Source organism: Cnephaeus nilssonii, assembly GCF_951640355.1.
Source record: "Cnephaeus nilssonii genome assembly, chromosome: 17".
NCBI classification, from domain to species: Eukaryota; Metazoa; Chordata; class Mammalia; order Chiroptera; family Vespertilionidae; genus Cnephaeus; species Cnephaeus nilssonii.
The window spans coordinates 40,589,694-40,600,883 of NC_137088.1; the positions used below are offsets into that span (position 1 = coordinate 40,589,694).

Genomic DNA, 11,190 nt, shown 5'->3' on the forward strand with positions numbered 1-11,190 from the left:
GGTTGCAGGTTAGATTCTCAGTCAGGAATCTCGTTCTCTCTCTCTCTCCCTTCTTCTCTCTAAACATATCCTTGGGTGAGGATTTAAAAAAACAAACAAAACTGTAGACATATTCATGCCCACTACCCAGAGATGTGTTATTATTCTGAGCTGAACGTTCTGTTTTCTTAGACCTAAACCACACCACGTAATGAAGCCTTCTACTTCCATTCACCACCAACTCTTTTCCTTTTGTGAAATCCTTTCCATCTAGGGTCTGCAGCAGTTTGTAGTTGAGCACTTCACTGTTGTCTTAATTCATTTTAGAGAAGAAGAAGAAGAAGGAGGAGGAGGAGGAGGAGGAGGAGGAGGAGGAGGAGGAGGAGGAAGAGGAGAAGGAGGAGGAGGAGGAGGAGGAGGAGGAGGAGAAGAAGAAGAAGAAGAAGAAGAAGAAGAAGAAGAAGAAGAAGAAGAAGAAGAAGAAGAAGAAGAAGAAGAAGAAAGAAATTCCAGTTTGTTTTTGTGTCTGGTCCTATGCAAGGCAGTACAAATACAAATTAGACCAAGTCATGACATTCCAGAAGCTCACAGTCCAGTGGGCATCTACTAGTAAACCTCACGCTGTTGTTAAATGCATCTTGTGAGTAGTTGTGGGGTGGTGGGAGGTTAAAGAATGGGTACAGTTAGTCCCCTGCTTACATTCTGACAGAACAGCCCTGGCACAGCACATGGTGTCTGTTTATGAGTCTCTGGCACTAAACAGTGAGGTGCTCACATGGACACTCCTCTCACCAACGTGGGAATGTAATTACAAAAGCAGAGCACATTTCCCATCTGAAAGAACCCCTTCTTCCTCATTGCAGCAGTCACAGCACTTGGCCCACATGGAGGACACTTGGGAAATGACTGTTGAATGATGGAGTGAATAAATGCATGCATGGATGAAGACAGCTTACTGTAAGCAAGGACAAACTAAAATGTTAAGTTTTTACAATCTCCCCAAATCTACAGAAGGCAGGTCTGGGGATGTAAAGTACCGCATAGGGAATATAGTCAATAACATTGTAATAACTATGAATGGTGCCAGATGGGAGAGAACACTGTGTAAAGTATATGATTATCTAACCACTATGCGGTACACCTGAAACTAATACAAAATAATACTGAATGTAAACTATATTTGAGAAAAAAATAATAATAAAGAAGGCAACTCCTCCTGAAAGTGCCTGTGCTTGGATGATGGGGTGGAGAAGCATTTAGGAGCCGTTGATAGGGAATAAAAGGTCCTTTAGTTACTATCTAGGGGATATCCCTATATAGAGGCTAGTATAAAGGCAAAGGAAAATCCAGGGAGACAGCTAGGAAGGTGGGAGGAGGAGTTTATGACAAAAGCAGAGCATGGTTTGGAGACCCATGGAGAGATGTGGCAGCTGCTAGAGAACGGGTGTGAAAAATCTGTTCTAAGATTTTTAGGAAGTCTCTTCTGTGATTTGTCATGTAGCTCTCCCCCACATCTCCCCAAGAAAACGTAGTAAAAATAAGTGTGCCCTCCTGTGTCTTTGGAATGTGTGAGGCATCGAGCCCTGCTCAGCCTGAGCCCAGGGTGAGAGCAGGGACAGGGAGAGCGGCCCAGGGTCACTCGTGTTTACAAGCCCCTCGTGTCTCGGAACTGAACTCTCTCGCTGAGTCAGAGCTGTTATTTGGTTGCCAAGGGGAAAGGGGGGAGGGGGGGAGCAGTGGGGGGAGCAGTGGAGACGCCAATAAATTACTTGGGACCACAGCGGAGGGCGGGGCGAGGATGACAGAACCTGGCCGCGGAGCGGGTGGGCTGTGGGTAAGGAGTGATTCTGGGGTTCTGGGCCCGTTTGCTCAGCACAGTGCCTGGCACCGAACAGGAGCTTGGGAAGTATTTGCTGACTGATTGCACCGAGCAGGAAAAATGAGGGGACGGATCCCAGCAACCAGTGAGGCGGCAATTACCGCCTCCATGGCAGCGATGAAGAAACCGGGGCGCCAAGTGATTCCATCCACGTTTCTCCGCGGCCTGAGCGGAGCCAAAGCCCTAGGCCTCCCTCCGGATACTCCCGCGCTCCTCCCAGCACCATTCACACCTGGTACCCCAACCCCGCCCCACCCACCAGCACTTCCGGATCCCGCCCCGCCCACCAGCGAGTACTTCCTGCCTCCAGCGCTGGAAGCCGCAGCCGGGAACCGGAGGTAAGTCTCTGCTGCGAAACACGCGGAAGCAGTCCTTGGGCCGGGCCACGGCGGGCCCAGGCGGCAGCGGGCTCCTGTTTCTCGGGTTACCACCCAATATTACGCCGCAGTCGTTTCCCTCGCAAAGTCCTGCGCCGCCGGCCAAGGTGACGTCACTTCCGGGGCCTGTGCCAGCAGCAGGCGACGGCCGGAAGTGGCTCTAGCCCCATCTGGCGGCGGGGAGGAGTCACGGCGGACGTTCTCGGAATCTCCAGATTTAGCGCTGTAGTGCCTGGGAGTTTGAGAAGAGTCGTCCTGATTAGAGTTGCTGGGTTTAGCAAATAAAAATACAGGAAGTCCGTTTAAATTTGAATCTCAGATAAACAACAAATAATATTTCAGTATAGGTATGTCCCAAATATTCTAGGGGATATCCCTATATTAAAGCAATTCCTAATCACTATGTTGTACACCTGAAACGAATATAACATTGTTAATTGTTTAAGAAAAAAATTCATTTGTGTGAAATTCAAATTTGACTGGACGTCCTGTATTTTCTCTGGCAACCTTCACCTTGAATGCCCTCCTGCCCTGTGCTCTGCTCTCCAGTAGCAAGGCAGGGATCCTCTAGGCCTGTGTCCATTTGGGAAATAAGTACAAAGTTCACCCAGCTTTTAACTCCAAGCCTAATGGGGGTCAGCACCAGGAGCCCCCTGGAAAAAGCTGGGCCCATTTTCAGAGTCTGCATGGTGGTGCTCTCTGAGTTTCCTTTTACAACTGGGGGTCGAACAGAGTTGGTCTCTTATGGGAAAGCGAAAAACCAGCAGGCTATGTGGCGGAGTGCTAGACGTTGCCAGGTTTTTTGAGTGTGGGATAAATTGGTGTTTGGTGTCCAGGTTTTGTGTGTTAACAGTGGACAGCTTCAGAGAGCCCAGGGACTTCAAGGGGAAAACATTAGTCTTAATCTTATCCCACTTCTCATTTTTTTAATATATATATATATATATATATATATATATATATATATATATATATATATATATATATCTTTATTGATTTCAAAGAGGAAGGGAGAGGGAAAGAGAGATAGAAACATCAATGATGAGAGAGAATCATTGATTGGCTGCCTCCTACAGGTCCCCTACTGGGGATCCAGCTCGAAACCTAGGCATGTGCCCTTGATCAGAATCGAACCTGGGACCCTTCAGTCCACAGGCTGACGCTCTATCCACTGACCCAAACCGGCTTGGGCTTCCACTTCTCATTTTGCAGATGAGGCCAGTGAGAGAAATGGAGCTCTCCCAGCCACTCAGAAAACCGGTGGTAGAGCTGGAGCCTGATTCCCAGCCGCCTTCCCCTGCTCTGTCCACACACTGCTGCAGTCAACTGGCAGCATTTATGGTGGGCATTTATTCAAGTAGGTGCCTTTTTAGAGAGAAACTCCTCTACAGCCTCCTGACCTTCACCTCAAGGCTTCTTTAGCCTTTTCCTTGCCCCGTGGGGAAAATGATTATTTGGGCTCAGCTGTGGGAGCCTGGCCTTTCCCTGCTATAGCCGCTTGGCTCTCACCGCTGTGGGTGGTGTGACCCAAGACTTGTTTTGTTCTGTGGGAGCCAAAAGGCGTGCTTTTAGCAGGGGAGGGTCTGGCCAGCCATGTAGGTGGAAGGGCATCCTTTTCTGTCGGGCAGATTGGGTCCCCTGGTACATCGCCTCATGTGGCATCGGGGATTTCTTTGAGGTTCCACCATGAGCAAGACTTTGCTGCCACTTCTGATTTGAAACGGAACCTCTTGTTGTACTGGCCGTGAGTGCTGGGACTCCTCAGACTGTATGCCTTGAAGTTCAGGACCTGTGAGTGCCCTGGCCAGCCTACAGCCTCCCCACACAGACCCATAAGTTAATGAAATGGAGCAGGTGGGAGGTCAACGGGCTTGAGTCAGCTGGTGGGACAGCCAGCAGCTCCTGGCACCAGAAGTGGTGAAGAGGCAAGGAAGTAGTGCCAGAAAAGGGCGTTGCACCTGGGTGAGGGCTCAGAGGGAAGGGGTGGACAAGGGGCGGGGCGGGAACCCGCTGATAGGAATTGCTCACTCTGTGAATGATTAACTCTCTGCCAAAGTGGGTGACCCAGGAGGAGGGCTCAACTAACAGGACCTTTGGACTCCAGGCAGAGCGTTCAGAGGACCGCCGTGTGGCCTGCAGAAGAGGAGGACATGGCTGGGTGGCAGGCCTGGGCTCCGAGGACTGGAGGGAGATCCATCAGCTGGGAGCCTCGGGAAGTCTCCTGGGACTGGCAGATGGTCCATTCTTGTAGCAGCAGCTGTGGGGTCCACTATCCCTGAGCCCTCAGGAGCTCCCTTCTCTAACCTTGCAACTGCCTCATTAGTGTTTTCTTCTCCTCCAGGCGGCTATGGGTGCCAGGTGGAGCTGAAAGCAGTGGGGCATGGCTGTAGCCCTGCAGGTCTTGCCCCGCTTGGCCCGAGCCCCATTACGCCCACTCCTCTGGGGGGGCCCAGGGGCACGGCTGGCCAGTGGCATGGCCTTGGCAGAGCAGGCTCGGATGCTGTTTGAGAACACTGTTGGTGCCGTGCTGCCAGGCCCCATGATGCACCGGGCACTGTCCTTGGACCCCAGCAGCGGGCATCTGAAGGTGCGGGATCGGAGCTTTCAGCTGCGGCAAAACCTCTACCTGGTGGGCTTCGGCAAGGCTGTGCTGGGCATGGCAGCTGCAGCTGAGGAGCTACTGGGCCAGCATCTGGTGCAGGGAGTGATCAGCGTTCCCAAGGGGATCCGTGCTGCCGTAGAGTGCAGTGGCAAGCAGTAAGGAGCTTTGGGGGGCTGCTCCCCACTGTCCATCTGGAGGGGAATCTGGGCCCAGACTCAGGCTGGGTCGGCCTCCCTTCCTCACCAGCTCCCCTTTTCTACTGGGTCTGGCCTGGTGCCAGGATGGGTATCAGCAGGCATCCTTGTTCATGCCCCCCTCACCTGTACAGCTGGGAAATTACTGGGAGGAGAGGAGCCCGCCCCATCTCTTACTCTGTTCTTTCTCCCCTGAGGGAGATGCTGCTGAAGCCACACAGCCGTGTCCAGGTTTTCGAGGGCGCAGAGGACAACCTGCCGGACCGTGACGCGCTGCGGGCTGCGTTAGCCATCCGGCAGCTGGCTGAAGGGCTGACGGCTGACGACCTGCTGCTCGTGCTCATCTCAGGTGTGGGTGCCAGATTGGCTCGGGAGAGTTGGGTGGGGCAATATCAGGTCTTCAAGAAACCATTGGTCAGAGCCCCCAGGGACACGAAGCAGGTAAGGCAGTGAGGAGCCTGGATGGCTGACTTCCAGACGGCCCCGGGCCAGTTGTCTGGCCTCCCCTGAGCTGTGGGTCCTCCCCTAGACCAGTGGTCGGCAAACTGTGGCTCGCGAGCCATATGCGGCTCTTTGGCCCCTTGAGTGTGGCTCTTCCACAAAATACCACAGCCTGGGCGAGTCTATTTTGGCGTTAGAAGAAGTTTAAGTTTAAAGAATTTGGCTCTCAAAAGAAATTTCAATCGTTGTACTGTTGATATTTGGCTCTGTTGACTAATGAGTTTGCCGACCACTGCCCTAGACTGACCCGTTGGCAGATCATGAGGGCACACAGGTAGCACCTAACTCGGAGTCTTGCAAAGAAAATGTCACTGCTGTTGTTGCTGTCTGTACCAATGTCACCTGGGGCTAGAACCCAGGCCCTGCAGCCCCTATGGAGCCCTCTCCTTGGTTCTCCATCCCCTCAACCCCCATATCTGCCGCCTATTTCAAGACCTTAAGGAATAGTTCTTCTAGTGCCTGCTGGGACCTGGGGTACCCCAAGGCAGGGCACAACCTCAGGTGCCCAGGGTGTGGTGATGCGCACATTCACTGCATGTCCATATAGGGGCACCCTAACTCTACCATTCAGGTCCCATCCCTTCCCTAATGTGTTCACTGCCCACCTGCATCCCTGGAAGAGGACGTTTCCTTGCTGTCCCCTCTGCCTGAGGTCCTCCATGTCTCTGCAGGTGGGGGCTCAGCCCTGCTGCCCGCCCCCATCCCACCCGTCACACTGGAGGAGAAGCAGACACTCACCAAGCTGCTGGCGGCCCGCGGAGCCACAATCCAGGAGCTGAACACCATCCGGAAGGCCCTGTCCCAGCTCAAGGGTGGGGGGCTCGCTCAGGCTGCCTACCCTGCCCAGGTGTGTGAGTCAGTTCTTACCCAGGAAGCCCTGGGCTAGTGGAATCAGGCCCACGCGTGCCCAGCAGATGAAAGCCTAAAACAGCTTACAGATTGGCAGGGGCCTGGTATGGAGTTCACATCAAAGAGGGACCTCAGAGGGCAAGGTTGAGTCCACATGGCCAGGCGTTCTGCAAACCCACTTAAGAGGGGTTAGAAATGGGCCAGGAAATGCCCATTGGGCCAGGAAATGCAGCAGGTGGTGTAAGGTGTTTGGATACATGGGAAGTGGGGTGTTGGGAAGGGGCAGTTTGTCCTCATAGCTCTGGGGTGAGGACCAGGCAGGACTAAGCTTTGCGTCTTCAACCTCTTCCCAGGTGGTAAGCCTCATTCTGTCAGACGTGGTGGGAGACCCTGTGGAGGTGATCGCCAGCGGCCCCACTGTGGCCAGCGTCCACAATGTGCAAGATTGCCTGCACATCCTTAATCACTATGGCCTCCGTGCTGCCCTGCCACGTTCGGTGAAAACGGTGCTGGCCCGGGCTGACTCGGACCCTCACGGGCCACACACCTGTGGCCATGTCCTCAATGTGATCATTGGCTCCAATGCACTGGCACTGGCTGAGGCCCGGCGGCAGGCTGAGGCGCTGGGGTACCGGGCCGTGGTGCTGAGTGCAGCCATGCAGGGCGACGTGAAAAGCGTGGCCAAGTTTTACGGGCTGCTGGCCCGCGTGGCTGGAGCCCACCTCACTCCGCCGGGCGGTGCCGGCGTCTCTGTGGAGGAGGATCAGCAACTCCACGAGCAGGCAGCTGCACTCCAGCTCCCGGACCTGCAGCTGAAGGAGGCCCTGGAGGTCGTGAAGGAGGCCAGGGTCCCCATCTGCCTGCTGGCTGGTGGGGAGCCCACAGTGCAGTTGCAGGGCTCGGGCAAGGGTGGCCGGAACCAGGAACTGGCCCTGCGCGTTGCAGTAGAGCTGGGACAGCGGCCTCTGGGGCCTGTTGATGTGCTGTTTCTGAGTGGCGGCACCGATGGCAGGGACGGACCCACAGAGGCAGCCGGGGCCTGGGTTATGCCTGAGCTTGCCCGCCAGGCCACCGCCGAGGGCCTGGATGTGGCCACCTTCCTGGCCCACAATGACTCACATACCTTCTTCCATCGCTTCCAGGGCGGGGCCCACCTGCTGTACACAGGGCTGACGGGCACCAATGTCATGGACGTCCACTTCCTATTCCTGCGGCCGCGGGGATGACACAAGTCATGATTTGGGAGTCCAGAGAAGGCCTATCGGGCAGCTTCTGGGGGCAGACCAGGGTCGGTCCCCAGGGCCTCCCCAGGCCTTAGGGCCCCTCCTCGCCTTGGCCCCGGCTGCATGGCTGGCCTTTACACTTCTCACCCAGGGCCTCTGCTTCTTGTCCATTCCCCCAACCAGAGTGGTACGATGGCGGCTCTCCTGCGCCCCTAATTTCAGCCGCAGCAGGAGTACCCCTGAGGCCAGTTCGCTGTTCCCGGTGTTCCCCAAGCCGCCCCACTGCTGAGCTCCTGAGCCTGTTTCTCTTGGGGCGGAACAAGAAGGACTGGAAATAAAAAGGACCGCTCACTCTATGGGGTCTCAGTGCATCTCCCTCAGAGCAAGGGCTCACTGGGGCTGGGGAGGGCGTGGGTCCGGCTGCAGCCACCCCACCCGGACCTGGTGGGAGTTCCCCCCGCTCCACACAACACACTCGGCACTTGTTTCACCAACAGGAGCCTGGGAGGGTTGAACCTGGCTCCCAACATGCTCAACGAGGGTGAGCAGAGACCCCAAGGAGACAGGCCTAAGGACTACCAGCTGTGGGGTCCGGGAGGGACTGGCCACCCATTCAGCAGTGACCTCCCCCGTGGCATCCCTGCCCCGGCCTCCAGGCTCTGCCATACACCCCACCGGGTGCCTGCCGACTGCCTCCCTCCAGGCCGCCTTCCTGCTCTGGACAGCTTAGCCACAGATCACACCTTCTTTGGTTGAGCAGCCCTCTCTCTAGGGGCGCCCCAGCCTCATAGGACACTGGGCCTTGTTTCCTTGTGGCACCCTTTCCCCAGGCTGAATACCACCCCCCCACCCCCCCACCCCCATTCCTTCAGCCACTCCTATGGGGACACAGTCCTATTCCTGGTCCCAGCCTTGTTATGGGGGTCAGCCTTGGATGGTGGGTCAGAGCAGTGATGGGGTCCAACAATCCCCTCTGCCAGTGGGGAGGAAAGCAACAGAGGAGGGTCCCCAGCTGCCTGTGCTGAGGAAAGGTGGGCCGCTGTCCAGGCTCTCCTTGGGCCCCCCGCCCCCCGCTCAGTATCCGCGCCCTCCGCTGGCCGCCCCCGCCGTGCGCCACGGCTCCAATCCCTATATGAGTGAGCAGTAGAATCACATAGGAATAAAAAGCCATAGAGAACAGCGGGGCCTGGGCTGCTGCTGCTGCTGGCCCCTCTGCCACCCCAGCCACCGCCTCCTTTCTGAAGGTGTGAGGGGCTCTGGCCTGCCCTCCCCCTGGGAACAGCCTTCCTTCCCCACTTGAGCTCTGGACAGCCCAGCTTGCAGACGGTTCATGACCCCGGACGGCACATCGGACAGGCCGGGGACTGAGAGGGAGGTGAGCAAGGAGAGCTGGGCTCGGGCCACGGAGGTTTGGGGAAGAGGAGAGTTTGCACCACTCCGATGCAGAGGCACCAGTTCCTCCTGTCCTGCGCGGAGTCTCTGCTGATGGGGGTCACAGTCTTAGAGGATGTTGTCCCCACGTGACAGTGCCCGGGTGCTGGCTCTCCTCTGGCAACCTCCACACGTGCCCTGACCCTGCTTCACTCCTTGCTCTCGGGACCATGAGTCTTAGCACCGGGTGTCCAGTTCCAGGCGAGAGCAGGAGAAGAGGGCGGGCCTGTGGGGGAGGACCTGTCTGCCATGTCCCCAATGTGTGCGTGTGTGCGCGTTCGTGTTGGCATGCCGAGAGGGGGGTGCATGTTTGTATTCATAGATACTCAGCACAAGAGATGCTGCTGCGCCCTAGCCGGTTTGGCTCAGTGGACAGAGCGTCGGCCTGCGGACTGAAAGGTCTCAGGTTCGATTCCGGTCAAGGGCATGTACCTTGGTTGCGGGCACATTCCCAGTGAGGGGTGTGCAAGAGGCAGCTGATCGATGTTTCTCTCTCATCGATGTTTCTAACTCTCTATCCCTCTCCCTTCCTCTCTGTAAAAAATCAATAAAAAATATATATATTTTTAAAAAGATGCTGCTGCGTGCCCATGGCTGTTGACACACCTGCTGAGGGGCTGGGCGGGAGTGGGGCCTTGCCAGCGGCTCCCCGGTGCCACCTTGGCCTCTGCCCTGTGTCTGTGGGGACTGGGAGGCCAGGGGCTGGATCGAGCCGCACCCATTAGATTTGGTATCCCACAGATGAAAGAGCATATATTTGGCCTCAATCGAGATGAAAATATGATAAACCCTGCATGGTGAGTGTTCATAGGGCTTATCATTTGCTCCATAAATGTCAAGTATGGGTCCTAATCGTTGCTCCTATCTCATGGCTCTTGGCTTCTGTCTCTCCTGGTTCAGATTCCTTGCACCCACCGCATCCCCAGCCCCGGACTCTTCCTGGCCCGGCTGGAGCTCCTGTGGAGTGCCTGGCACCCTCCACTGCTGCTCTCACAGGCCCTTCCATTCTCTGAAATCGCCACGGACCGAGAGCAGCTGGACAGTGAGCTTGGGTAGCCCCTAGGCGTCGGCTAATCCAAATTCCTTTGCTTTATAGTTGGAAAAACAGAATGGGAAGGTGGCTTGTCTGGGGCTACACAGCAAGTCCTGACACAGAACCAGAATCAGAACCTGGGACCTAGTTGACCATGTTCTGCCCACCTTCTGGGACTCAGAGACCCTGGGGTCCAGCGAGGGCTGAGCCAAAGCCAGGGACCCACTCCTGCCCCCGTCTTCTGCCCCTCAAGGGCTTGGGGATGGTGACGTGACCACACTCAGCGCCTCTAGGGATCCATACATCAGATTTGTCAGACCCTTCTTGGCTCAGATTTCCCAACTCCATTGTGTGTGTGATTTGGTAGGAAACCACACGCACACGCAGTTGGGTGGTGGGCTTTTATACAAAGGTGCGTGTCTGCCTATGAACGGCCCAGCCTGGGAGAGAGCCCTCATGTCCCAGAAAAATAGGCAGGGCAGCCTGATCCCTCTGGGTCTAGATCATGTGAAGGATGTGATGAAGCCCAGACCCGGGCACGTGTGTGTCTAGTTGAACCCATCACCAGTCACTGAGCCGGCCTCTGAGCTGCGCTCTGCTCCATCCCAGGGTAGGGACACACAGTTTGGTGTAGTTAGAATGTTGGGGATAAGGTTAAGCAAGATGGGCCAGGAGGCCATAAAGGTTGGCACAGGCCGACTGGCAAAGGGCCTTGTGCGTCTGGCCAAGGGGCTGGACTTCACATTGACAGTGGTAACAAGCCTCGGGAGGATGTTTGACAAGGCATCATGCCAGGAGGCATTTTAGGACTTTGCTACTGAGGCCTTCCTTGTGCAGGGCTGCGGGATAGGGCATGCAAGGAGGTGGAGGAGGTGTCGCAGGTGGGAAAGAGGTGCGTCTCCAGCTCAGGGACCCCTCCCCACCTCCCCTCTGCCTGCCCCTCTGCAGCTCCGTCCCACCAGCCCTCAGCCAGCCTAGGCAACCCTTTCAATGTCCACTGTGGAAGCAAGGCTGGGAGCCCTGGCTCAAACCACCCTCCCCTCCCAGAGTAAAGTAGCCCCTCTGTCCCTGGGAGTGCCATGAGGGTCTTGAGGATTTAGGGGGCAGAGAGGCTGGGCAACT

At 56.0% G+C, this 11,190-nt stretch overlaps 1 protein-coding gene across 4 annotated transcripts; it reads left to right on the top strand.

Moving 5' to 3' along the window:
• Positions 1-1,785: 1,785 nt before the first annotated feature.
• On the top strand, positions 1,786-8,442 carry GLYCTK (glycerate kinase). 4 transcript variants are annotated; one of them, XM_079795597.1, is made up of 6 exons: positions 3,268-3,592; positions 3,914-4,026; positions 4,577-4,992; positions 5,229-5,380; positions 6,204-6,379; positions 6,735-8,442. In XM_079795597.1, exons 3-6 carry the CDS (start codon positions 4,616-4,618, stop codon positions 7,605-7,607), a joined length of 1,578 nt encoding a protein of 525 aa, XP_079651723.1. In that variant the 5' UTR covers positions 3,268-3,592; positions 3,914-4,026; positions 4,577-4,615; the 3' UTR covers positions 7,608-8,442. The 4 variants fall into 4 exon arrangements, with proteins under 4 accessions (XP_079651720.1, XP_079651722.1, XP_079651723.1 ...); XM_079795594.1 differs by adding an exon at positions 1,786-2,196 and having other exon boundaries at positions 3,448-4,992; XM_079795596.1 differs by lacking the exons at positions 3,268-3,592; positions 3,914-4,026 and adding an exon at positions 1,786-2,196.
• The last annotated feature ends 2,748 nt before the right edge of the window (positions 8,443-11,190 follow it).